This window comes from Megalopta genalis, chromosome 8 (genome assembly GCF_051020955.1).
Source record: "Megalopta genalis isolate 19385.01 chromosome 8, iyMegGena1_principal, whole genome shotgun sequence".
NCBI classification, from domain to species: domain Eukaryota; kingdom Metazoa; phylum Arthropoda; class Insecta; order Hymenoptera; family Halictidae; genus Megalopta; species Megalopta genalis.
Window position 1 is genome coordinate 12,745,017 of NC_135020.1, and position 25,841 is coordinate 12,770,857.

Below are 25,841 nucleotides of genomic sequence, written 5' to 3' on the forward strand. Positions count from 1 at the left end.
GCGCGCGCGCGCGCGCTGACAATCGTATTTATTTTTCTGCGATAAACGCGCGATGCAATTCCCCGTTGGCGCTTTATGATCGCTTTCGATATCGCGATTGCTTAACGGCTTGTTTCGCTATCCGAGCCGGATTTCGTCGGATTCGATGTTAGAATCGATTGAAATCCGAAGCGGCGTTCGATGGAAAGCGACGAATGTCACGAAGGACGGAAACGGGACTGTTTTCGGGTCGACGTAGCAGCTGCGTATCATTGAAAACCCGAAAACTGATAAGATGACGTTCGAAAGGGGGCGGCTTTACAGTGTCCTCGGTTTAATATATCACGTGGGCGTGCAACTATTCTCTTCTACAGAGTCGAACTGCAGTCTTCGCGTGACTGCCGTTCCGATTCCTATGCACCAACAAAAATGAGAAGCTTCCTGTACGTCTGCTTGACGGTCCTCGCGGTTTCGTGCGAGGAGTACGCGGTGCCTTCGACCGACTGCAAATTGAACACCGATCCTTACTTGCAACTGAAATGGCACCTGCTTTGCAACTACGAGGTAGACACCAGGCCGACCAACAATCACAGGAACGCTACTCTTGTCACCGCTGCGTTGCATCTGCAGAATTTCTATGTCGTAAGTAAGGCGGCGCGCGTAGACGATGTTCGATGCGTAAATTCTTCTTATCGGGTTTCTGTTCTGTTCGACAGAACGAGATCACGAGCTCCGTCGATTTTCACGTCTGGATGGTACTGGTGAGTACCGATTCCTAACGATCATTATGCTGTTAGTCCGTCGTTCTCTTCTTGCTTGATTGCATCTTCGAACGGAGCATTGACCCTTTAGCTACCGGATGTCTATTAAATAGGCTTCCTAGTACTCGTGTATTTTATAGTACCGCTGAAATACGTAAATTAGTTTAATGTCAACAGCTTCTGTGAATTGCGGCATAGTTGAGAACCGAATCATTTTGCGGAATCGAGTGCCGATTGTGGGGCCCGATTTCATTCTCGAAATGTAAACAACTAGAGTTCCCGAACAGCTGCTGCAACCGAAAGTAGATTAGCAGTTTCATTGTAACTAATAATAATTGTGCATAATATTGTAAATAATAATCTCATTGTAATAATAATAATCTCATAATTAATAGTAATCTCGAGAACAGTTAGTAGATTTAACTAGTAGTTAAAAATAAAAATTTGTACTATTACAACTTTTTTTTTTTTATTTAAATTTTTACTATTAAATAGTAGTTCGAGATAACTTGTCGTCGTCGTCCCCCCCCCCCCCAATCAAGCTGTCTTAATAAAATTACTAAAAGCCCTTCGATTGTTTATCTTCGATTTGTGAAGGAATATTAACTATTTACTCCTCCCATATTTCTGCTTTCGAGTTAATTACACTAATTAATGAGATTCGACGGATTAACATATTAATGCCGCATTCGGGAATTAATTTATGTTTTGTGTGCCAAAGATATGGAACGATACTTTTCTCACGTGGGAACCGCAGGATTACGGAGATATCGGCAGGATTCACATAAAGAGCGATGAAATTTGGGTACCGGACATTACGTTGCAAAGCGCGTAGGTTTCAGAGAACGGTCTATAACTCTTACTGTTAGCTTCAGCACTTATTAATTCAGTAGCTTCGTTAACCATGCGGTGTTCTTGGCCTTATCCCGCCTCTAGTCACATTTTCAAAACACCTCTCGAAATGATTTCAAACGGAAGATGCATAGATAACGTATTCGTACACGTAAGTTTTCCCAATAAGATGCTGTAAAAATATTGCATTTGTACATTCTTTAGTTTCTGGTATCTCAATTCACGCAGTACAACATGTTTGCACATGTAAAAACAGTTATTTTTCCATTCGGAAATAATGCCACGATAAGTACATCTAATACGTAAATTTGCTCACGGTTTGAATCGACGTATAATGTCAACCTTTAACATTTGCAAATGAACTTTTTGTCGCTCTTTTTACAAAGCCTTTTAACCGCGTCGCACGGTAATTACATTACAAACATAAAAGAAAACCAGATCCGTCCAAAGAAAACCAATCAGGTATTTCCTTAAAGATAACAAAGTGAAAAGTTTTATTCCGGATAAATAGCTATTAAAACGTCAATCATTTATTGGCGCATTTCTATGATCCCTGTTTCCTGCATACAATTATTCTTCTATACAAAAATCCGCAGTCTAATTAACCGAGTGTCGATCCTATGAACAAAAATACCAAACATATTCTACGCGCTATCTAATAGTTTTCCTAAGATTTTCATTGACCTCGAACGCAGGACGACCGAGGGCGTCGACATGAGCATGCCGAAGACGCAGTGTTTGGTGATGTTTAACGGCGACGTGATTTGCGTTCCACAAATTACATACATGATATATTGCGGAAGAGACGTCACTTGGTGGCCGTATGATTTAATGAACTGTAGCATACAGATTTCTTCCTGGGCTCACTCCTCGGAGGACATTTATATGGAGACCTCGGCAAAAGGCGAAGTATGTGCCACGATCGTTAACAATCCTTCGTACGGAAAACAAAAATGTTCATTTTGAATGTTCATTTTCGTTAGGAATCATTCGAGTCGTCAGCAAATCATTCCGAATGGGAAATTGTGGGCATCACCGAGTACTATTTCGACTCGGAGACAAAGTTTGGCTTCGATGGTACCACTAAATTGCTGTCGTACAACTTTCTTCTCAAAAGACGGGCCACCGTCGATGGTGCAACTCTTTCTACTTTCATAATAGGTTCGTAGAGTAATTCTAATCTGGACAAACATACGAATCGCCTTTGTACAAGCTAATTTTCCTGTGCAGCAATGATGACGACGACGCTGTTGGTGCTTTGGTTGGAGCCGAAATGCAGCGAGCGTATGATACTAGCGAACATGAATTTCGTTTTTCATTTACTGTCCTTGTTGCACATAACTTGGACCATGCCCAATACCGGAGGTCGACATCCGAAAATATGTGAGTCATTTAGTTTGGCTGGTTTCCGCTTGTCTTGGTCATTGGGCCTTGCATCATCCAGTTAACACTACTACTGTCAGATGAGTAACAGTGTTTCACCTCGGCTTCTTCATCTTAATCATCTGCTGAGAGTTATGTTGAATGAATTTATTTGCAATTTCTTGTAAAACATTATAATTTAGTTATTGTGTTACTGCTTGGTAGTTCTAGTGTCACCAGGTGACGCATTTGCACTATATGTATTATGAAAAAATTAACCGGCAGGATATTCTTCCTTTCCAGTTCTTCTGTATGAAAACTCCTTTGTCTTGGCCACGTTCTCGCTGGTTCTAACAATGATCCTGCGACACATGCAAGAGATCACCGTCACAGCACCTACATGGATGTCGTCCGGCGTCACGACCATTTTGAAAAGCAGAGTTGGCCAGATATTTCTGGTAAACATTTCCGATCCAAAATTGTCCGCTCAAATCGTATCGGATAGCGACGATAGTACTAATCTTGTGTCCTTCGATAAAGTAGATTTGACTTGGAGATACATGTCCATTGTGCTCGGATGGCTCGCATTTATCGTTGTTTTACTCGTTTATATAATACTCTTCATCGTTCGTTTTCCAACGAACTCGTCCGCGTTTCCTGTTGTATGAAGTATACCAATTACATAGAAAGTTACACATTTACCAGATACTCTAGCAGAAAAATGATTATACCAGTAAAATGAGAACTAATGAGAAATTATGTTCAATAAACATTTCCCCGTGTTAGTTTTTTTATAAATACATTTATTTTGAAAAAACATGTTGAACTTAACCGTTTATGTCGATCAGATCAATATTTGCGAATATTAACAGTGCACCCAACTCAACTCTACAATATCCGTAGGAGATACAGTGGGTCGTAAAGAGTAGAAAAGAATGTTACACTCACGATAGTGTGAGCCTAGTGGATTCGTACGATTGTAACTGCGAACGTGTGGCAGCGATGAATGTTAATGCACTGAGAGAATGTTGTTTTCTCTTGTCCGTCGTAATCGACAGGTGCTCAATCAACGATTTCTTACATTATGTACAAGTCAGAATTTAGCATTGGTGCGTGTATTGATCGCTTAAAATTGTATAAAAAAGAAAAGAAGAGAGCTGATAACGCGTATTAGATATATAATAGTAAATAATACAAATCAAAGAAACGCCTATCTGGAACAACTAAAACGGCATTTAATCTTTCTGTAAAAAGCTTTGTTTTCTTACTTTTAAAGTAAAGAAATTGAAAGTACGATTTACGCGATACAATGTATTGCAACATTGGTGGGAGCATTGAATCGCAAAAGAACGTCGAATATTGAAATCGTTATCTAAATTAAGATGGAGAATCAAAGTCGAGTTACAAGATGGAATGATGCTCGACTCTCACTGCGACTGGTATAGTAGATAATCTTTCAGAACCCGTGGAAGCGGAAGCGAGTCGACTGCATTTCCCTTGGTATACTGTAGTATTGCATCGCGACAGGCACTCTGTAGGGTGGATACTGCTGAAACAGATTGTCAAATAGAAAGATGAAAGTGTTACCATAATTAATGGACACCGATATACATGTGTTATCAACTTACCGCCATACAACTGAACTATCCTGACTTGTGTGGTAGTACCATATAGATCTACCACTGCTCGCATGGGCCCTGCTTTGTAAGGTATATCCTTCATGCATACTCCTTGGTCTTCTCCGTTTATTATAAAGTGCATTTCTGCCTTGTCAGAACCAGCCTGGGGCACATACATCAATCCAACACGACTTCCAGCATCCGTGGGTAGGATATTTTGTGATATCGTGTTTGGTCTAAGGGCATTCATGGGTATAACTCCTCTAGATGTTTGAACATTAACTCCATCTGTTATTAGCTTCTTTTCTCTGGATGGTATTCCTTCACCTTAAAGAACATGATAATACGTTAATCATCTGGTTTATTTGATGTATGCGGTACAAGCATAGTATAATACGTAGTATAATATATATAATATATAGTATAAATATTTATAGTATGACTAGAATAAGCTATAATACTAAGAATTCAAGAATGTACTGTTTAAAAGATGTAATAGGCTCGGTGCAATGAATTCTTACCGTATCTCATGATATCCAAGTAATCCCACATAGAGCTACGTCCGGTAATAGCGAACATCCATGTGTTGCTTAATTTGACCAGATTAGGCAGCGCGAACTTGGGTAAGGAACCGTCCACAGTCGCGGGATCGAGTAAGGTGAGTCCTAGTCTCATATGTCCGCTCCATCCTCTTTGAGTCCTTTCGATCTCTACCAGAAAGATCTCGCCTGGCTGCAGCGGTTTTTCACTGAAAGCCAGGGAATTGGCGAAGCTGGTAGTACGATAAGCTACGGTGCTGTCATTCGTGAGTACTACGTTTTCCCCGTGGGTGGGATGAAACCTTGTCAATAATTGCCTAGATTTCTCAGTCATTGCGTGGCTGAGACTGAGATGGATACGATCCTGAGGACCGGTACTAAAAATCTACCCTGCACGGACTGGTCACGGCGTGAAACGTCATTAAGGAAAATCGTCGGAGATGAACCACTGCGGCCGCTCCAATACTCGGCAGAACCAAACGTGGATAGATACACGGTTCGCGAGGAATGTTCGGTTTGAATGACACATTGGAATGCTTTCGACGGCTTACATGGTTGCTCCCCTTCGCTTCAGCGGCTGAGAAAGTGAGGTTGGATGTCCATCATAACGGTGTTGTCGCCGAAAATTGAAACTGAACGGCCGTTTAGCTACACTGTTCTCAAACAAGATTTCCACCTGTCGTTATTGCGTGGAAATATCCAGCAGAATATCAGCCTTAAACGGAAACGAAATGCAACACAAAGGGGACAGAACTTTGATAGTATAACTCAAGGAAACGGTATAGAAACAGCTGATTGGCTGCGTATACGTCAGTACCGTATCGAAGACTTTCCGAGCTTGGGCTGCACGCGATTAAAATTATGCCACAGTTTCTAAAATTTTAAAGAAAAGCAGAGAAGCAAACTTTACACGTGTTTGTAATTTTCTTAACACAGATGCTTTATTTTGTTAAAGTAAAAACTAAATAATACCATTTCTACATTATTATATTGAAAGTTGTATGACTCGGAGCGAAATAATTTCTGTCATCTCCTTTAGCCTCATTGTTATGGAATAATTTCTGACGTAGGAAGTTCGAACATGAACATAAATATGTAGTCTAGAAAAAAGAAGGGAGCCTTGGGCATCCGTAATAATTGTTTCATTTCAATGAACGCAAACAAATATCCTAACCTAGTTTTATGAATAAATTCCTCTTAGATAGTGCACCCAATTGATGTGAGAAAGATTTTGATCGGTGCAATAAATTAAAAGTTTCCCTGTGACCATACACTTCTCTTCCACATCGTACTCTTCTTCGTCAAGGAGTGTTACAGTGACATCGATATACTTGAAAAGAACGTTTGTTTAATGAACAAGTGCCTAAGACAAGGTGAACCCTAACGGAAAACATACTTCTTTGTAGTCCAAAGTAACAGATTTTTCTGTTACCGCAAAATTTGCGGGTGCGTCGACGAAGAAGTTGAAAGTTTTCCGTTCTTTGAAAACATTCTTGAAACGAATTGAAACCGGCGACTCTTGGGTGACGATATAAGGTCCGGTGGGTTTTGGTAACGAGGAAGTGCCGATCAAAGGGAACCTGACCAAAGATGCGATAAATTAACAAATATTTTAACCGATCTTCTTCAAAATCGAAAGCTAATTTTCTTACACGAAGACTCCTCCGGTTTTAGACGAAGCGATTAACGTAGCAGACACATTTTCGATACAGCATGGCTCGTAGGTGACTTCTATCGTCCCGCCGGTTAGCTCTGCCACTTCGATCTGTTTTGGACCGGTGAAACAATCGTTGTCGATCTGTAAAGCCGACAGAGTCGGGTGCCGTTTAATCGTGAAAGATGAAAGAAACTTCGTTCTCGGTAGGGACATAATTTCGTGTCCGACGTACTTGGATAGTGAATGCGGCTTTGCGCTGGGTGTCATTCAGCAACGTAAGCGGAAATGTGCAAGAGGACCCAAGTATTGCATTCACGCGGGTCACTTTTTCCGGAAGCGCTGGTAAGGCTTTCAATCTTAATTCGTACGGAAAATGGCCGAGTTCTTGGCAGTAAACGTCGAGCTTAACGATCGTCTCTTCGCTTTCCAACATCGGATAATATTGCACGGTTACGTGGTCCTGTCATTTCGTGTATTCGTCACATAAATCCGCAATACGTCTCGTAATACGTGGACTAACGGTTAGTTCGTTATTCGATAAAATCGTTGCTTTTTAAAAATCTATAACTCGCAGCGGAGAATTTATTTTACCGCGTTTCTCGATGGCAATGGCAAATTTTAAAGACCAAAGTATTCATGATTTTTTAAAGGAATTGCTCAACAGTGCGCATTGTTATTTATAGTTGCAATTATATTAATATTATATTAATATAATATTCACAGAATTCATATTTCTTCTGTGACAATGTTTCTGCCACAATCATTAAAAAAAAGCTATTCAATGAGCTTTTAGTAGCTACAGTCTTACTAGTAATCTCTAAACTTAATTTCACTGATTTAAAAGACGAATTTTCTTTTGCACAAATAAAAATTCAATGCTCGAGGAATCAATTGTAGCAGTTCTTCTTCGATGTTAATATCCACGCCGACGTCGATTCAAATTGAAAGACGAATTTGCGTGTCCCGTGTCTGTTTTATGGTACGTGTAACTTTACTTTTGACAATGGCGGCACGACTTTCGGTGTCCCTACGATCACGATGGAAGGGTCCGCGCACTCTGCCGTGTAAGTGATCGAGCAGCTTTCCAGGGGATTTTCCACTATAAAATCGTGACACACACGGTCCCGTACCGAGGTCGACAATTTGATAGATTCAAGCACGTCCGGTTCGGTCACGTTGTACTCGATTTCGTAAAATTGATACTCCTTCTCCTCGTTGGTGAACGTCACCTGTGTTCGTCGAACGAAAATGAAACGGAAGGCTACAACGCCTTGAAGACGCGTCTCGTCGACACAAAGCTGAAAGAAATACCTTGAAACGAAAGTTGTATTTCTCATAAGAGTGAAACACCGCGCGATAGTCGCGATGACCGTTCGGCGAAACGTCGATCCTCTCGTTCCCGGAAAAATAGAAGACGGGAACTCGCTGCGACAAAAGCACGCGAGTCATTGACAATGGAAAATAAAATGAGAAGCTCGTGTAACTCGGACATTGTATTAAAAGTCTCACCGTCGTTTGGGCGGAGTTGGCAATCAACGGCTCGATGCTACAGTAAAATCGCTGCTGCTTGCCGAGCCAATTGTGAACGAGCAACAATTCGGTGTACTTCGTTTTGGCAGGAAACTGTCGATGGATTTTGGCAAGGGCCGGCGGTGGTATGCTGAGACCTTGAAGAGAGTATATCAAGGGTATTCCTTCGTCTGGAATTTTGATTAAGAGCGTGCCCTGCGAGAGAAATGAAAATGAAGTAATTCAATACGTTGAATGCCGATTACAATTTTTAGGCTATATTTATGTTATATTATAGCGAAATCTTAGCTGGTCGAGGTACAGTGGACTCGTAAGTGGACGCGTAATAGGAAATCGCGTTATACATTATCAGACCAATTTGTGTAATTTAAAACCTAGTCTTGTCCCAAGAATGTCTTGTAATCCGGAAATGGGGGGTTCCTGAGGTCATTTCAAGTAACTTTTTCCTTAGCGAAAATTCAATGCGCGGCTTTGTTTACGAGTTATTAACGAAAAACATTGGCCAATGAAAGACGAGCTCAACTGGCGCGAGGCGGCCCAGCGAACCAGCGCACAAAGCCCAGTTCCGCTGATTGGCTCGGCCGCCTGGCGCTAGGCGAGCTCGTCTCGCGTCGGTCACTGTTTCTTACGTCGTTGGAACTTATTCGTTGTGTGTGACACTTCCGATAGTAAATAAATATATTTTTATCTTGATTAAAAGTCGAATAAAGTTATTTTTCTCTTATATCTTTAAATGTTTATGTATTACTATTTTTTGTATAAACCGCTACTTCGTCAGCCTTAAAAATCAGAAACCATGTGAAAATGTTAAATTTATCTTACGCGTTATACGGGACTTTTTATCGCGCTGTATGAATACAAATCGCAATATTTTCGTCGCGTTATGCGAATTCGCGTTTTACGGGCGTCCACTGTATTCAACTTCGCGCATTTGTCTAGCTATTATTAGGTAACTGGTCCTTATGCGAAATGAAAATTTCCTGTATCAGTTCGAAGAAACAATGATCTTTGTCGCGTACTTTCATCGTATTCATCGACAACTCTTGTGGCGCTATTGACAAGTTACGAGCCGCTCGTTGACGAGCCAACGCTTTAAACATTGGTTTAAAGTAAATTACCGTATGCTGGGTATCCTCGGTGTTCATCACTGTAGGAGCGTAAGTGACCATGCAAGAACCGAATCCTCCCGCTGGAACGTGAAAAGATTCTTCAACGGAGAAGTAATTGCCGGTCACATCGGGCATTAATTTCCAAGGGAAGTTTGTGTCGTTGGGAACGTTCACGGCTAGTGTCTGTTGCTCGCGCACCACCGACACGAAGAAGACGGTCTCCGTTGGCGCGGGCAGTTTGCAGCAGCCCCCGATTACTTTTATCTTCAAGGATTGGTACTTCTCGATCTCCACGGTCGCCTGAAGTGAGAATAACTTGAGCAAACTTGCGAAACAAGGTTTGTTACGATTGTCTACATCTTTCTAAGTATGAATCCAGACGAATGAAAATAGTTCGAAGCGATCTGATTTGTCGAGTGTTTGGAAACTGTCTCGAAGAAAGAGGAGGTTACACTTTCAATTTCCGAGCAGCGAAATTTGTTGGTGAGTATTATATATAACAGTTGCAGGCGCGATCTATTGGGTTGGGAAGAAAGTAATTTCGGTTTGCACCAATAGATTAGCGTTCTGTTTGCATTGTCATTCTTTTGTTAAGGTTATAATTTTTTTTGTCTTCAGCTTTGGTAGTTGACACGTTTAGGTTACTATAGAAACAAATTCCGTGTAGTTCTGTTTACAACTGATAGTTTGTTATCAGTCTTAACATGGAGTGCAGAAATGAACATTTTCGACATGAAGAAACGAAGAAATGAACGTTTTACTTTTTTATTTTCATAGAGGCAAGAAAGCGGCCGAGGTTCAGAAAAAGATATGTGAAATTTATGGCGTTGATTGCTTAGCAGAATGCACGTGCAAAAAGGTTAAATGTATCGCACACAACAATTGAATATCATATAAGATGTCTTGGACTTGTTAAGAAACTGGAGTTTTGGATTCCGCACGAATTGAAAGAAATTCACTTGATACAACGAATCAGAAGTTGCGATACGCATTTTAAACGTAATGCAGTTTTTGAAACGAATTATCACTGGTGATGAAAAACGGATCGTTTACAATAACATTAGTCGAACAAGATCACGGTTTTTACCAGAAAAATGGCAAGAGGTCATCGAACAGAATGAAAAATCTTCGACCGATTAAAGCTCGTTTCTTGTATAAAAGAAAGTTGAGTTTTATCTCACATTGAAATACCGAAATTACTTTACTGCCAACCCAATGTGTACCGCGATTGAATCGAAGAACTTTCCGGCAAATAAATAAGCCAGCGCAGAGAGACAAACAGAGGTTAGAGAGGATGCGACGAGGTTAAGCCAGTCTCTCCCCTGGTTAACAGGTTAATTAACACGTTAAATGCCACGCCGATTTTACAGAAATTGTCCGTGGCGCCACGATGAATTTTCTTTTATGTGATACATATAATGTTGAAATATTATCTGCAATAGATAAGTTACAGTGTATAACCATGTTTGACATGTTAATTGCGACAGGGGTCACTGTTTGAATCGACGATGGTAATAATACCAAATTTTAGATATTGACATTTGTTTTAAATTACATATATTTCTATCAATTTGGGCACGCCGGTCACCGGTGTCCCCCATGGCGTCACCGCCAAGTTAAGTGCCGGTCACCGGTGACCCCCGTGGCATTCAACGTGTTAATCGAAGCTGGATGGTAGTCGCAGGAGATGTGGACGCTGTAATTAAAAGATTGCTCGAAATATTTGTCCGCCGGAACGGGAAACCGGGTCGTCCACTCACCACACCCTCAATTATACTCCTCTGCCGGGAGGGTTGGAACTTGATAATGAAGTTGACATCCATTCCGGGGGAGCAGTAACCAGACACCGGGCTGATCGTATAATCTTCCGGCAGTTTCGATGTGTTCCATTTGAACCTAAACGAATTATTGTACGTCAACGTTGTCCCGGTTTGCAACGTCGCGCGTGTCCCTTTCTACAGGGACAATTCTATCAATTCAATTCTATCAACGTTCTTCGACTTCGGACGAACCTTGCGCCGATGTCTCCAGTATTCATTAGAACGACCTTCGACTGCTTGGTGCAACCCTCGACGATCGTTCCGAACGAAAACAGAGTGCCGTTCAATTGGAATTCCATCCCGACGCAGCATCCATGCATGATGAACAGCGGCAAGATGGTAGAAGCCGCCTGAACGCTGACCTTCTTCGTGAACCTTTGCATTCTGAACGTAGGCTTGTATCTCACTATCACGTCGATCTTTTTGTTCGGTTGCAGAGTGACCGAAGCTGGCTGGATCTGCAGCAGTTCCATCATTCTCGACTCTTTGGTCTGGAGCTCCGTATCGTCTGTCCAGGAACGCTTCGTCTCCACCACGGAGGCCTTCTCCAATTCCGGTTTGAGGACATCGAGCAAGTTGATCGGGCACGATTTCTCCCGGTCCCGATACTTCCCGTAAGCGGACAAATTTTCTGTTAGGTCGAACCTGACGTCCACCGCTGCTAAACCCTCGTTCACCACCGGGATCTTTCTCACTGACATCTTGCCGATGGAGACGCTGCCTAGGTCGATTGTCTTGTCTCGCGGATTCACCAGTCGAATCTGAAAGCAGTGTAATAAATATTTATCGCCACTGAATTCTTCGATTTCTTCGATTCTCAGTTTCCTCCTCTTCGTCGTCGGAGGAAACAGAGGCTCTCTATTATTTAAAAAGCTATCTATTTGAGCCTTCGCTCTTCTGTTTCCCAGGGCAGAGTGCTTTGTTTACGAGTTATTAAAGAAAAACGGTGGCCAATGAGAGACGAGATCAGCTGGCGTCCCGCCCTCGCAATCACTGCCGCTGCGTCAGACTGCTTGCGCGACGCGACGCAAGAGCGGTTCTCGCCTCTCATTGGCTAGTGTTTTTCGTTAATAACTTGTAAACGAAGCCGCGGATTGCATTTTCGCCGAGGAGTAAGTTACTTCAAATGATCTCAGGAACTCCTAATTTCCCGGTAGTACCATAATTTTGGGATATCCTGTATATCGTATCGTTGCAAATCGTTCTTCATATCGAAGGCACTATTTGAAATTAGGAGTAACAAATATATTTGTTTAAACATCTTCGAACCATTAGAGCTAGGGGAGCACTATGATCATTGTGCTATTTTTACATAGAATCCAACCGTGCGAAATTATTAAAGAAAGGAATAATTATTGTAATCGAACATTTCTCTCCATAACAAAGCTGTTCAACAGCTTGCCCGTACGGGCAGCGATTTTCAGCTCAAGGCGAACATTCAAGGGCTCCTCGTTGGACTCCCAACAGTAACGGACACGTTATTTGACTGAAGACGATGACAGAGATCGACTGTAGGTTCCTTGGAGATTGAGTGATATAGATTGAGCATCGGACGATCGGCGCATAACGGTAACGCGTATGAGTGAGAAAGGAAGGATGGCATGAAAACGTAAACACACCAGGGCTCGGAACGCTTCGGAACGCAACATTGAGCTCTGCCTACCGCTGCAGCGTCTCGCTCCCCGGCTTCCATCGGTTTATCGTCGCTACGTCACGAAATGCGAGAAGCGAGACGCTGCGGCGGTAGTCAGGAGGGGAGCGCGACGCGGTGAGGGAGATGCTACGGCGGTAGTCAGAAAGCGGTGCCCGTCGGGGGGAGCGAGACGCTGCGGTGGTAGTCAGGAGGGGAGCCCGACGGGGGGAGGGAGCCGCTGCGGCGGCAGTCGGGAGGCGGAGCCCAATGTTACATTACGAAGCGTTCCGAAGCGTTCTTACTTTCCAACGTCGATTCACTCGTCAATCAATTGAATAATAACTTTTCTCGGAAATTCGCGCAAATTTGCAACTATCGTTTGCGCACGTTTCCCCGCAAATGTTAATCAAGAGCTGCTATAGTTAACTCTATTATCTCATGTTCCATTTGTTTCCGTTCACGCGGGTTACTTCGATAGCTTCCATTCCGATTCTCGCTCAGCATTTTTCAGATGGCCGAATTGTTTAAGTTTTCTACGGCGAAGTTCCCGGAAAGTAGCCGTTTCAAGTTTCGCCGCCGTCCCCACCGAAGTTTTCACAACTCGCGATCGTCGGAAGCCCGCGATGAATACTTGCCCTGTAAGGTATTCCCTCGCCAGTAATAACTATTCTCTTCTCGTTCGCCGAGTTGATTTTGAAGATTAAGCACTCGCGGTACTTGGTCTCCTTCAGTGGACGGAAAGTGACTGGCAGAATGATCGTTGACCGAGCAGCCACCGCTTCGGAAATCGGATTTAAGTTGACGGAGAGATGCGGACGATCCTCGAAATTACACTCGAGTCTGCGTTAAATATACTTTCAATTAACCGCGACGAAGTTATCGTCGGTTTAGTATACTAGACTGTCTTAAATTCTTTTTCGTTTATCAACATATTAAGCGGCGAGAATGAACAATAAAATTTCGCACAAAATCTAAGTACAGCGGAAATTAGGATTAGAGACACTAGAATTAGAGAACAGTTTCTCTTCGTCGGCTAAAAAAGAAAATAACTGAAAATAACTGAAAGAAAATAAAGATGTTATCAGACCTTTTTAATTTATACGTTTCCCCCGCGTGTTAACAGTGTGTACATGGCATAAACGCATAAAGTTCCGCAGTAATATTATTAATTAGAGTGCGAATTTTCATGAATTTCCGACGCAACCGTGCACATGAAATATTATAATGTTACAAATGTTAGAAGAAACTGGACTGGAATGAAATTACGTTAAGAAACGAAATAAATCGATCTTTGCAATTGACAAAGTACAGTAAATTCGCCCTAATTGGCAATTTGCGGAGAGGAGATTCGATTATTCGAGCGTCGATTAGAGAGAATTTACTGTAAATGTTTATTTTGCAGACAGATCTGTAATGTAATAATAATAGTAATCGCGTTGAGAAAAAAGAAGCAAGCGTCTCACATAATACTCGAATTTTCAGAATTTTTCACACGAAGTTCCACGCGATGAGACAATCCGTTTGTGGTTTGCACGTAGCACGGTCCAAAATCGTAGCGATCGAAGCTGAATTGGACAGCAATCTTCTTCGAAGTGGCTTTCAACAGGAATCGATAGGTTGCCCCGTTGCTGATCTATCGTTCGCATGAGTTACAGTTGTACAATGTAATTCATACATACATATACAGGGTGAGTCCCCACAATTATAATATATATATATAATATATTATAATATATATAAAAGTAATAATATTAATATTAATATAATATATTATATATATAATATATAATATATATATTATACTATTTATATATATATATATATATATATATATATATATATAAATAGTCCCCTAATATATAAATTAGTCCCCACAATTTTTGAGCCCCTTCCGATGGTCTGACAAAACATTACTTAGTATTTAACCGACAAGAAATTGCAGTTCTTTAAATTGAAGAACAAATCGATTTTCGATAAAGAAAGCAAAATCACTGTTATATTTTCAAATGAATCTAGGTAATTTTAACTAACATAGTACTGTAGGCGACCTGTTTCTCATACCTTCAGGGTAACACAATGATCTTTAATTGCAGTTCGCTGGAACGGTGTCAGCGTTAAATCACAGACCGATCGAGTTTCTTTGGTCACGTGGCCCTGAATTTGAGACATCGCGAGGTTGTAGGCGTTCCTGCTGTAGATCACCGGTGTCATGCCGAGATCCCAGGCATAATGAAACGTCATTTTGCTGGAATTACCGACGTCGAACTTCACGGTGATTGGCACGTTGACCAGCAACTGCGAACGAAGCCGAGAAATCACTCTGTTGAAAAATAATTATCCCTTGGTTGGAAGAACTTGGGTCTATTATTGATTCATCATTATGGACATCGTGTTGGAATTGTAATTGTCTGTTTGCCAGTTGAAATTATCAAGTAGATTATTCCATAAGAATTATTCAGAGCTTACGAGAAGACGTCTGCAAAGAATGCGAGTGCAATTGACTATAACGCGTCGCGACTACCTTTTCTCACACTGTTGAGCTAAACCGGGGCACGGAATTATCGAGCACGCAACATCGTAGCTTTACTACAGTACGCTTCTGAAGTGCTCCGAGCATTTAGGCGAGCACGGGGAGTGAGACGCGCGACGGGAGTCCGCAGGCGTAGCCCTCGCGATCTGGATGTTGCGTGCTCCGTAATTCCGAGCCCTGGTTTAGGCCAACATTACGCTATCGTAGTGTCATAAAGCCATCGCTTCGGAAACAATTGACAGAGTAGATCAGTACAAAGGGGTTCCACGACTGTGACAATAGACCCCATCAAGAGTGGGGAAGGTAGGGTTAGGCAGGACCTTCGTTTGTTCCCCTCGACCTGCAATAATCCCGGAGGACTTCTCGTCAACTCTCAATAATATATTCTTAGATGATGAATTCAATAGGATTAACCTCTTGACATGCCATTTTCTTCGCAATTACTGCGATTAGAAATTTTTCGATTGCAATAATTTCTTAGAAAGGAAAGAAAATAGCTGCTTATTGTGTGCCTAAATTTACTCGAATGCTTAAATATTGATGACAAGAGAATCAGAATTTTATTCGAATTTTAAAGGACAGAATGACATCAATATGCAATAAGTTATTACTAGAAATTTTCATGACGAATCGGACTCGTCCAAGTACGACAAGGGGTTAAAGTGATCGTTAAAAAAACACTTGCGACGTTTACAGGACAGGCTGTTCCTTTCTTAATTAGTATTAAAAAGACAGAACCTCGTTGGGCACAGGGGCCGCCGCAATTTCGACGCAATCGAGAAAGAATCGAAAGGAAACGGTCGCAAATCGATGGAATAAACGATCTCCCGGATTGCCGCAGCGGCCCGTACGAAACGGATACTGGGAACGAGACGATCACAGGCGGATCGCAGCTGTCTTTGAATTTGAAGAGATCGCCTACGAACCTTGCCCAGGTCGATGACATTCTCCGTGTTCTCGCTGGCACGTACAATTTCGCCGGCCGCGACCGAATAGGAAACCGTGGAAACGATCTCGTGAACGGTGGCGGTCACGAAAACTGTGAGAGGACTTTTCATCAGCTTTACGGCGCACTGAATGGAAAAGTGGAATTCACCGACCCGGGTCGGATGGTACTCGACCCTGTGGACGAATTAAAAGATTTCACCCGTGCGATTCTGGCCCGCGATCTCGCGTGTAAAGTCGGCGACTACGGGCCACGGATTTATTAATGGCTCGGGGAACGCTGACGTAGGACGTAGGATTCGAGTGTAGCATCGATCACCATAGTAATTGCTCGGTCTTCGGTGCTAGGACCCCATCCATCGGTGTTACCGTCAACTTCTGAAACTTTCCTTCGGAGTACAGGGACCTTTCCAGGATGCGGAACGAGATGTCGAAGGGTTCGTCGTTTAGGAGCCGGATGGACTCTTGCACGTTGTATTCTGGAAATGTAATTCCTGAGGATATAATAATTTGGCTTGATGACTTTGAGTTGTTACGATGACGCTTTGAGATTGTGGGAGGATTATTAAGAGCGAGAATATGGATTTTTTAACACGTTACGCTGTAATCCTTATAGGACCATCAGGTTGCTAGGAGCAAGTATTAGTATGTAATTGTTTATGTTAGTTTGTTTAGACGTAAAATAAGTAAAAATCATTATCATCAAAATCATAGTCAAGAAAGGTACATAACAGTGTGTAGTTTTTTTGTGGACTTTATGGAAAATATTTTTCCCAATGGACTATAAAGGTAACTATAATAATTAACGATGTCTTTTATTTATCGGTTTATTATAACAAAATGTTAACTAAAATAACAGAAAATCACGAAATAAAATTACTATACAAAGTGATGTGCTGATTATGATATTCTGCGAAGCAAAGGTGAACATTGCGCATAGTACATATGTATATTATGCGCCCTATTTTCTATGCGGCGTTTAGCACAATTTGCACGTCCTTTCATTTTTTCCGCTTTGTGCATGTTGTGTGCTGGCAAATTGCGTTTCGTACCAAAAATAATCAATAATTAAATACCACAATCGCCAATTTTAAAATGGGGAAAAATGTTTCCCTTAGTCTTGAAGGGGTTAAGGGGTCGTGCCTAGTCAACGATCTGAGAGTTAGGATTTTAAGAAATTTTCCTCGGTAACATTAATGGACTCCTCTTTTAAATAAATCTATTATTTAATATCATATAATTCGTGGCAAATTCTTGGCGAATCTTCAGAAATGCCTGAGCGTTTTCCAGAAAACACAATTTCTCTAGATCATCAGAGATAAAAGCTTCACGGTGATTCTCTTGACACGTTACTTTTTCTATTATCACGCTATGTAGCAACTGGACGAAGGATTTTTCTGTTATCAATGGAAACCTTTCCAGAAATTAAAAAAGGAAAGGTTGACTCGACTCAACGAAAAACATAAATCTTGAAAAATCGTACTGTTTACGTTGAGCTTTCGCTAGCGAGACTTTAACTCAGGAATTTCTTAAGATTTCCCGGCTTAAAAATCAATGTAGGTAGTCCAATACACGCACTACGAAACCGTGCACTCGTCTAAAAAGCAAAGTCCTAGTCGCTTTTCCAGAAAAGCGGAAAAGATCACATTTCCTGCGGACAGTTACCAAGGCACGATCTCTCGTGAAATATCTAAGGTTTCGAGGTTTCCGGACAAACGTAATTTCTCGGAGCGCGATGTGCACGCGAATTTTACGCCCTATAGCGTAAGATGAAAGGGAAGATGATGAACGAAAGCTTAGGCGGAGGAATGCCCGAGACTCGCCTAGAATTGTTGGCTTCAGTTTCACGTGGACCGTAAGGCAATGCACCGAGGGCTCGGTGACGATACCGACGACGAGGAAAAGACACTGCAGATTGTATTTCTCGATGGAGAAGAGCCAGAAGGATTCGGATACGCCGACCTCGTCTGCCAAGAACGTGAAAGACAGGTCGGTTTGTTTGCCGCGTTCCGCGATGCCCTCGGACACGGAGCAATGAAAATTCGGCACCTCGTCGACCATGCGGCGCGTTCGGTCCGTCCAGGTGAAACGATAGTCGTCCGTCGTCGGATTGATCAGGTGGAAATTCCTGAAATCGTCGGAACCGTATCATGTTCTGCGCTATACTGCATCGAAAAGATATCCGCACGTTGCTGGAAAGGCACAAAGACGAAGGTAGACTCCGTCCATTCATAATCTAATTTATTGTCACACACTTCGACCGATAGAAAAATTGTGTACTCAATAATTAGACTGGATCTTCGCGCAAAATACAAATTTTAAATACATTGTTTTGCCAGTCAACGTTTATGTTGACGGTAATTTTTGTAGTTAGGGATGAGAAACGTATTGGGTTCAACGTCTCGACACCGTTAGAGCTGGGAGAACATTATAAATATAATTGTTGGCAATACAATAAACTTATCAAATATATCATTCGAAAGAGGGTGTTTTGTTCTACCGGAATCCATGTTTTGTTTTCTTGTTCGAGTTAATTTATGTTAATTTTCAGATCATTAAATTGGAATGTCAAGTTGAGAAAAATGAGCATTTTCGACACCTTGTTTTCGCTTTTAATCGAGGTGCTAAGGCCGCGAAAGCTGTTCACGACATTTGTGCTGTGTACGAAGAGGGCGCCATAGCTGAAAGAACCGCTCGTGATTGGTATGCTAAGTTCAAAAATGGAAATTTTGACCTCGAAGACGCACCTCGTTTTGGACGACCAGTTGAGTTCAATGAAGAGCGATTAAAGCAACTTCTGCGCGAAAATTCGTGTAAAACGACAAAGGAATTGGCAGAGAAAATTGAACACTCTCACACTGGTATAGAGAAGCATCTTCGCTCAATGAAAAAGGTTCAGAAATGTGGAACATGGGTTCCGCATGCTTTAAGTGACAACAACAAAAATCAACGAGCTTGGTTGGACGAATTTTTTGTGTCGAAACCGGATGATTTCTGCCAACGAGATATTAAAAATCTTGTTGAAGATCGGGAAGAACGATTCCTCAGCTCTACTACTTTCCAACGTCTATTCACGTGTCGCATTTATTGACACCCTTCCACCTGTATCAAAATGATGTCTCCAACAATTAGGCTGCTAAGCCTTGCGCAGAACAGACATTTCCTGAATTCGTTGCAAGAGGCAGGAACTTTCCTTTAATAATCGTGGCATTGTTAGGATTAGACTTATTCATCGGTGTCACGAACGCGAAGAATCGCAGTCTAAATACTAACAACTAATTAGCACGCCTTTCGCTCTTCTTTCCAGCAACGTACAGTGCTCGAATCGCTCGACGCGGCGAACCCGGGAGCGAAGCACAATATTTTTCTACGCGGACAGGAACGAGACGAGGCAACCGAATCGCTGCTGAAAAAATTCTACAAGCCCCGGGTGCCCGTTCTAATGAATTTCCGGCGTTTCCGCAGCGAATGCAAATTAGACCGTAGAAATTTGTTGCGAAGTTCGTTAAAACCGAGGGCGTTGCAGTTCCCCGTGCCGCACTTACTTGACGCGAGCCTCGCCGACACCGACCACTTTAAATTCGATTACTCTGATATTCTGCCACAAAGTGGGATCTTCTGCCCCGTATTCCAGCGGGCCGGGCCGCTTTGGATCCCGTCTGCCGCTGGTTACGTAGTCGCTTTCTTCCACGTCGAAATGACAATACGGCAATAAACTTCTCGCCACGATCGGAATCGTCAACATCGGCAGCTCCGGGTCGAGATTCTCTATTCTGGCGAAAGTAACGAACGCCGGACGCTGAGCCACCCCGTTTGCACAAACACGTGGGAAACACGAAACGGTTTTGGCAATTAGAGAGAGTTAGGTATCACAGGGACATAGCGAGTCTTCGAACTTTACGAATTTTTACTGCTTTAATCGTGAAAGTTATGCGAACGACGTTTACGTAGGACGATTCTGTAGACGCTCCAAATATGACACATTTTTTAAATAAGGTTACGAATGTTTAGACATATTTGAAGGCAAAATGTAATTATACCATATGATAGATTAGGTGTTGTTCCTTCGAAAACCGTCGAAAATGATTGGGAAATAGATTTGGATTTCGATTAAGAAAATTAGATAGTTCTGTAAAGGATGCGGTGCTATAGAGTCAATGTCAAGCTTCACTATAATGCCTACACATGGTTGCGCTATATTCCATTTTTTCAATCAAAATATTTAGCGATTATGAAAACGCATAGTGCAGTAAATAATAAACGTATTAAACTTTGCGCCAATGTATTTAATGTTTCTCTAAAAACGATCGCGTCGCATCGCCGTGAATTCGAAACACGAGCCGGCGTTGAGAACCACTGGCAATAGCCCACTCTACGCAGAAATACTTCATTCTGTCAATCGGAAACGAATCTTTTAACTTCTTCGAGAATTTCTACAGGAAGAAGGTCGGCTCTTCGATATCGTACAATGAAATTTCACCGCAAACTTTTAATCTATCAAATGATTTAAGAAACGTCCGAGAAATTGGCTCGCTGGACGCGTCTCGCTCTCTCTCTTAAAACGTTCTTTAAACACGATCCGAAGTCCGTAATGCAACAAAAAACTACACCGTGCTATTCGTGAGAGTCTACAGAATTCTGCTACGTAAGAATCATTCCCATAATTTCCGCGATCAGAGCGGACAAACATTCTAAAATCCGAAAAAATTCGGCTTTTCCTTCGAAATCGAGCTTCTCCGACGACGACGAAGAGAAACGAGTTTCTATTGTTCATCGAGGCGCGACAAATATTTGCTCGCGATCGCGTACTTGCACGTAAGATAAGCCTTGTAATAAAACACGTCCATGGGGGAGAACTTGAGGGTGAACTCTGCGGACTCTCCGGGCGGAATGGATCCTTCTTCGGGGTGGATCGCGAAGGGCAGATCGTCGCCCTCTAACCAGCTGTCGGTGGTCCGTTCCGAGAGACAAGCCGAGCTGCTGAAAAGGTCCGACGGCCTTTCGCTGGGCACTTTCAGCTCGATGGTGTCTGGAACGCCGAAGTCGATCGATGATCGGCGCGCTTCTTCGACGAGTCACGAACCCTTTTAGCGGGCTGCATAAGCCGTTACCGGATAGAGAGGCGGTGCATCGCCGCGAGACCAAATTTCTGTCGTCGCCTCTGCTATTCCCGTGGCCGATGGAGCCCTTGCTGCTAAACCGTTCACTTGTTGCGGAGAACATGCCACGGAACGACCTCGAATTCGTCACCGGCCGAGAATTATCCGCTGTCTTCGGCCTGACGGTCACGTTTGGACCGTCTTCCATATACTTCCTCGGGTATTGCTCGTCCATGGATATCTTCCAGATGTACGGCGTGTTCACTGACCCCGGGTTCGACAGAACGAACGTGTACACTCTGGTCTACGATAGAATTACGCCGAAGATGATGAAACGTTTTACGAACCTTGCGACAGGGTAGTGCAGTTCTGCTATGGGAAGATCGATTTTTGTGTCTATGGCTTGTTTTCGGGCGTAATTAATTGTATATTTATCGAATAACACGTATTAACCCTTTGCACACCGTTGTCTCCTCTCGGGGGACATCGTGATTCTAGCATATTATTCGAATGTCCCCTCTGAGGGAGGGGAAAGTTTATTAAAGTTTATTATAAAGTTAAGTTATTAAGTCTAGTTTATTAAGTTTAGTTTATTTTAACTTAAGTTTATTATTATTATTTATAATATATATATATATATATATATATATAATAAACTAAACTTAATAATTTAAATTTATAAGAAACTTTAATAAACTTTCCCTTATATATATTATAATTATTATTATTTACCTTAAGTTTATTAAGTAAACTTTATTATATTGGAACGCTTTAAAATTTATCGCACTGTAGAAAATTAGAAGAAATAAAATGTTGATCTCTTTTGCAAATATATGTTCCTCGATGTTTACAAATTAAAATTAACAAATGTCTACAATTAAATGGAATATCATTGCAATATCTTACTTGGTTTCAAAGGTATATTATATAACATAAAAAAAAGTGCACGTTTTTGCGACGAAATGGCGCCGAGTAGCTGGTAGCTAACGTCTGGGATGGTGCGGAGTGTAAAGGGTTAAATTTAATACGTCGTATTCGATAGATACAAAGTTAATCACGCTCGAAAACAAACCAAAGGGCACAGCAATTCTGATAGAATACGATAGTTTGCGATAGGATGCTGGACCTGGAACATCAACGTGTCCTTGAAGCAGATGTTCTTGACTGGACAAGAATACTGGGAGAATGCGACTGTTGCACTAAGCAGCAGTTCGATGCACTTGCTGGTGCCAGGCACGATGTCTACTTCAGGTTCCAGAACTGGGCGCACCATCTTCTTCGCTATGGCTTCATTGGTCTTTGGTTGCTCCAGGATGTCAGGATGCATTCTCTCCCAGTGCACTTCTGTCTGCCGGTCGTCCCAGGCTGCATCGGTCTCCAGATTGGCACCGTTGATCTCGTTTACGATGCACTCGATTCGAGTCTGGTGGCAGTCAATAGAGAACCGCAGAATAGTTTTCAATGACCGCTTCAGTCGTCAATGACTCTTTCAGTCATCGCTTAAATGCATTCACATATTCGTAGTGCAATATTAAACTACAGGGTGTCCCGAAAATGTCTCGCAATCCGAAAATGGGAGGTTCCTGAGGTGATTTGAAGCAACTTTTTCCTTTGCGAAAATTTTCTCCGAGGCTTCGTTTACGAGTTATTAACGAAAAACACTGACCAATAAGAGGGGAGCTCGGTTGGCGCGCGGCGGCCCAGCCAACGAGCGCACGGAGCCCAGTTCCGCCCATTGGCTCGTCCGTCTCGCGCCAAATGATCTCGCCTCTGATTGGTCACTGTTTCTCGTTAATAACTCGTAAACGAAGCCGCGAATTGCATTTTCGCTAAGGGAAAAGTTGCTTCAAATGATCTCAGGAATCCACTACTTTCGGATTGCGAGACAATTTTGTTCGGTCGAGCGAATAGAATAGGTGGACGTAAAACAATTTATTAAAAAAGAAAGAAAGTGTACACAAGAAGGAAAGGTATACGAACACCTACCTTCGAGTGAGTAATAGGTTCCGTTGCCAGAAACGCAGCAATAGTTTCTTTAAACGTCCGACACTTGATATGACCAATAGACGGCACGAATACGATATTCGGATGCGCGTTCCATTGGAATCGGAACCATTTGTCAGCGGATTTATTGGTGATCTTGAACATCCTCCGATACATCTTCCCGACGAAACAATGTTCATAATTGAGGGCGTAGGATAACGTCGTCACGAACGTTGCACTCGCGCGTTCTGAAATTCACTTCAAGTTAGACAAAGTTTATACAATATTATTTGTTATTTAACAAATGATCTACCAGATAGATTAGTGCTCCGTTTCGAGAGGAGTCTCCGTCCCTTAACGATCAAGCCCTGGGACTCCCTTTTCGGCGTAAGTTTGTCATCTTCGAATTCCAGGCCCTCAAGAATGATCGGCTCCACGTACGCTTCCGCCTCCAGATTGATTACCACATTCTCGTAGGGATTGTCAACGATGAATAGGCGAATTTTTCCAACATATTTCCCGACGTCGACCGGCAAAAATCGGACTTTGAACCGGGCAACGTTCCCGGGCATCAAAAGGACCACGGTGCATTTGTCGTTCGGTTCTAATATGTGTGAGTTATATATATATATAATATAAAATCTACAATATATTTATATAATATATCTATATATAATATAAATCTATAATAAATATATAATCTATATATAATATAAATCTATAATAAATATATAATCTATATATAATATAAAATCTATAATATATTTTTATATAATATATCTCTATATATTTATTATAGATTTATATTATATATAGATATAATATAATCTATCTATATCTACATATAATATAAAATCTATAATATATCTATATATCTATATTTATATATAATTATATTATAAGTATTATATATTATATTATAAATATATAATAGTATATAATAATATAATTATACTATATTATATTACATTATATTATATCGTATCGTATCGTATCGTATCGTATTGTATCATATTACATTATAATTATATAAAGTAAAAACAGAGGTCTCGCAAGAGAGAGGAGAGTGTTACCGTCGCAGTTATCGCCCCAGATTTGTAGGAAATGCTGCGTGTCAACGTTGGCTTCGAAGGTGAAGAGTCCCAGATTTTCGTCGACCTCCACGATCACTTTGGCTTTCACGAATCCTACGTTCTCCAGCGCGAAATGTTTATACTTGCTTTCGTTGACCAATGTGCGACCGAAGTTCAATGTAGCTTCCTCGCGTTCTCCGTGCGACGGCTCTATGACCTTCACTTGCGCTACACAGGTCTCTCCCACCAAATTGATCAACATCTTCTCCTCTGCCAGATGCAAAGGCAGGAGCGCTGATATTTCCAATGATCCTCGGAAGGTCTACGAATTTTTAGCGAAGAAAGAATGGTCCCAGAATTTCGGAAGATATATGATTCAACTTTGGGTTTTCTTTTTATTTGAGCTAGAGTTCGTCACAACCGATAGGTTGAAGGATAATTTCGGCGAACCTCTATCGTGGCTGGCATGAAAGTCACGGTGAACGTTTTGTAGCTCGCTGGCGGAATTCGTTCAATCATTGGCTCCACGGAGAAGGTGTCGGGCGCGGCTGTCTTCGGCGTCAAGGAATCCTGACTGTAAAACACCTGCACGTCCGCTGGAACTATGTTTCGATTGTACAGTTTGAAGCAGGTCGCGTGGGTGGTCGATACGCAGACGTATCGGAAGTAAAGGCACTTTTCTTGTCGCGTGAATACCGTGTGCGGTCCAATCTATATACAATTTTAGACTGTTGGGAATCTAGCTCAAATTGAAACTTTAAACGAAAATTTTCAACTAGATGCAGTAATTTCTCTCAGAAATGTTCGGAGGTCGGAATTGAAACCGGCAGATCTGAGAATACTAAGTCGCGATAGCCACGCGGCTCGTTTTTGTAGAAACTCGGGGCAATTTGCAAAGAAAAGGCAGCGGTCAGCATGCTGGCATATATTAATATGAATACATAGAGAGGTTAGAATAAAAACGATGTCTTAACTTTTTTTTTAATTTTTTTGCCACGATTCGAAGGCAATTCGGAGATTTGAAGGCAATTCGGAGAATTTAAGGCAATTCGGAGAATTGAAGGCAATTTGGAGAATTGAAGGCAATTCAGAGGCCACACGCCACGATTCGTAGGTAATTCGGAGGCCACATGACACGATTCGAAGACAATTCGAAGGCAACGTGACAAGTTTCGAAGGCAACTCCGAGATTTTTAAAGGCAATTCAGAGGCCACACGCCACGATTCGTAGGTAATTCGGAGGCCACATGCCACGATTTGAAAGCAATTCGGAGGCCACGTGACAAGATTCGAAGGCAACCCCGAGATTTTTTAAGGCAATTCAGAGGCCACATGCCACGATTTGAAAGC

The 25,841-nt window shown here is 41.9% G+C and overlaps 3 protein-coding genes across 4 annotated transcripts in view; 1 reads left to right on the forward strand and 2 right to left on the reverse strand.

Annotated features, from left to right (window-relative positions):
- The first annotated feature begins 116 nt into the window (after window positions 1–116).
- On the forward strand, window positions 117–3,739 carry nAChRb2 (nicotinic acetylcholine receptor beta2 subunit). Its single transcript, XM_033465274.2, has 7 exons — window positions 117–621; window positions 696–740; window positions 1,462–1,571; window positions 2,288–2,501; window positions 2,576–2,753; window positions 2,823–2,975; window positions 3,258–3,739. The coding sequence occupies exons 1-7, from the start codon at window positions 409–411 to the stop codon at window positions 3,620–3,622; spliced, it is 1,278 nt and encodes a 425-aa protein (XP_033321165.2). The 5' UTR covers window positions 117–408; the 3' UTR covers window positions 3,623–3,739.
- On the reverse strand, window positions 3,737–5,890 carry LOC117217580 (neuralized-like protein 2). 2 transcript variants are annotated; one of them, XM_033465277.2, is made up of 3 exons: window positions 5,095–5,890; window positions 4,583–4,900; window positions 3,737–4,503 (listed from the first exon to the last, which is right to left on the reverse strand). In XM_033465277.2, the coding sequence occupies exons 1-3, from the start codon at window positions 5,444–5,446 to the stop codon at window positions 4,382–4,384; spliced, it is 792 nt and encodes a 263-aa protein (XP_033321168.1). In that variant the 5' UTR covers window positions 5,447–5,890; the 3' UTR covers window positions 3,737–4,381. The 2 variants fall into 2 exon arrangements, with proteins under 2 accessions (XP_033321168.1, XP_033321169.1); XM_033465278.2 differs by having other exon boundaries at window positions 3,737–4,500; window positions 5,095–5,885.
- A 137-nt stretch (window positions 5,891–6,027) lies between these two features.
- The window catches only part of LOC117217562 (hydrocephalus-inducing protein), a 71,545-nt gene continuing 51,731 nt past the window's right edge, over window positions 6,028–25,841 (reverse strand). The window contains exons 50-71 of the mRNA XM_076524274.1: window positions 24,492–24,813; window positions 23,732–24,022; window positions 23,422–23,666; window positions 22,508–22,858; window positions 21,448–21,739; window positions 21,146–21,365; window positions 19,882–20,109; window positions 18,002–18,464; window positions 16,656–16,879; window positions 16,318–16,513; window positions 14,923–15,156; window positions 14,325–14,494; window positions 13,497–13,701; window positions 11,421–11,989; window positions 11,169–11,304; window positions 9,418–9,771; window positions 8,279–8,494; window positions 7,747–8,190; window positions 7,002–7,229; window positions 6,765–6,910; window positions 6,509–6,692; window positions 6,028–6,442 (exon numbers count right to left, since the gene is read on the reverse strand). Coding sequence (XP_076380389.1) covers window positions 6,293–6,442; window positions 6,509–6,692; window positions 6,765–6,910; window positions 7,002–7,229; window positions 7,747–8,190; window positions 8,279–8,494; window positions 9,418–9,771; window positions 11,169–11,304; window positions 11,421–11,989; window positions 13,497–13,701; window positions 14,325–14,494; window positions 14,923–15,156; window positions 16,318–16,513; window positions 16,656–16,879; window positions 18,002–18,464; window positions 19,882–20,109; window positions 21,146–21,365; window positions 21,448–21,739; window positions 22,508–22,858; window positions 23,422–23,666; window positions 23,732–24,022; window positions 24,492–24,813 — 5,868 coding nt within the window. The 3' untranslated portion in view covers window positions 6,028–6,292. The remainder of the gene's footprint in view (window positions 6,443–6,508; window positions 6,693–6,764; window positions 6,911–7,001; window positions 7,230–7,746; window positions 8,191–8,278; window positions 8,495–9,417; window positions 9,772–11,168; window positions 11,305–11,420; window positions 11,990–13,496; window positions 13,702–14,324; window positions 14,495–14,922; window positions 15,157–16,317; window positions 16,514–16,655; window positions 16,880–18,001; window positions 18,465–19,881; window positions 20,110–21,145; window positions 21,366–21,447; window positions 21,740–22,507; window positions 22,859–23,421; window positions 23,667–23,731; window positions 24,023–24,491; window positions 24,814–25,841) is intronic.

Coding starts and splice junctions, on each gene's coding strand:
- nAChRb2 (XM_033465274.2), top strand. CDS start 409: ATGAGAAGCTTCCTGTACGTCTGCTTGACGGTCCTCGCGGTTTCGTGC. Junction 741..1,461: donor TTCACGTCTGGATGGTACTG/GTGAGTACCGAT, acceptor TGTGTGCCAAAG/ATATGGAACGATACTTTTCT. Junction 2,502..2,575: donor AGACCTCGGCAAAAGGCGAA/GTATGTGCCACG, acceptor CATTTTCGTTAG/GAATCATTCGAGTCGTCAGC.
- LOC117217580 (XM_033465277.2), bottom strand. CDS start 5,446: ATGACTGAGAAATCTAGGCAATTATTGACAAGGTTTCATCCCACCCAC. Junction 4,901..5,094: donor CTTGGATATCATGAGATACG/GTAAGAATTCAT, acceptor ATGTTCTTTAAG/GTGAAGGAATACCATCCAGA. Junction 4,504..4,582: donor GATAGTTCAGTTGTATGGCG/GTAAGTTGATAA, acceptor AATCTGTTTCAG/CAGTATCCACCCTACAGAGT.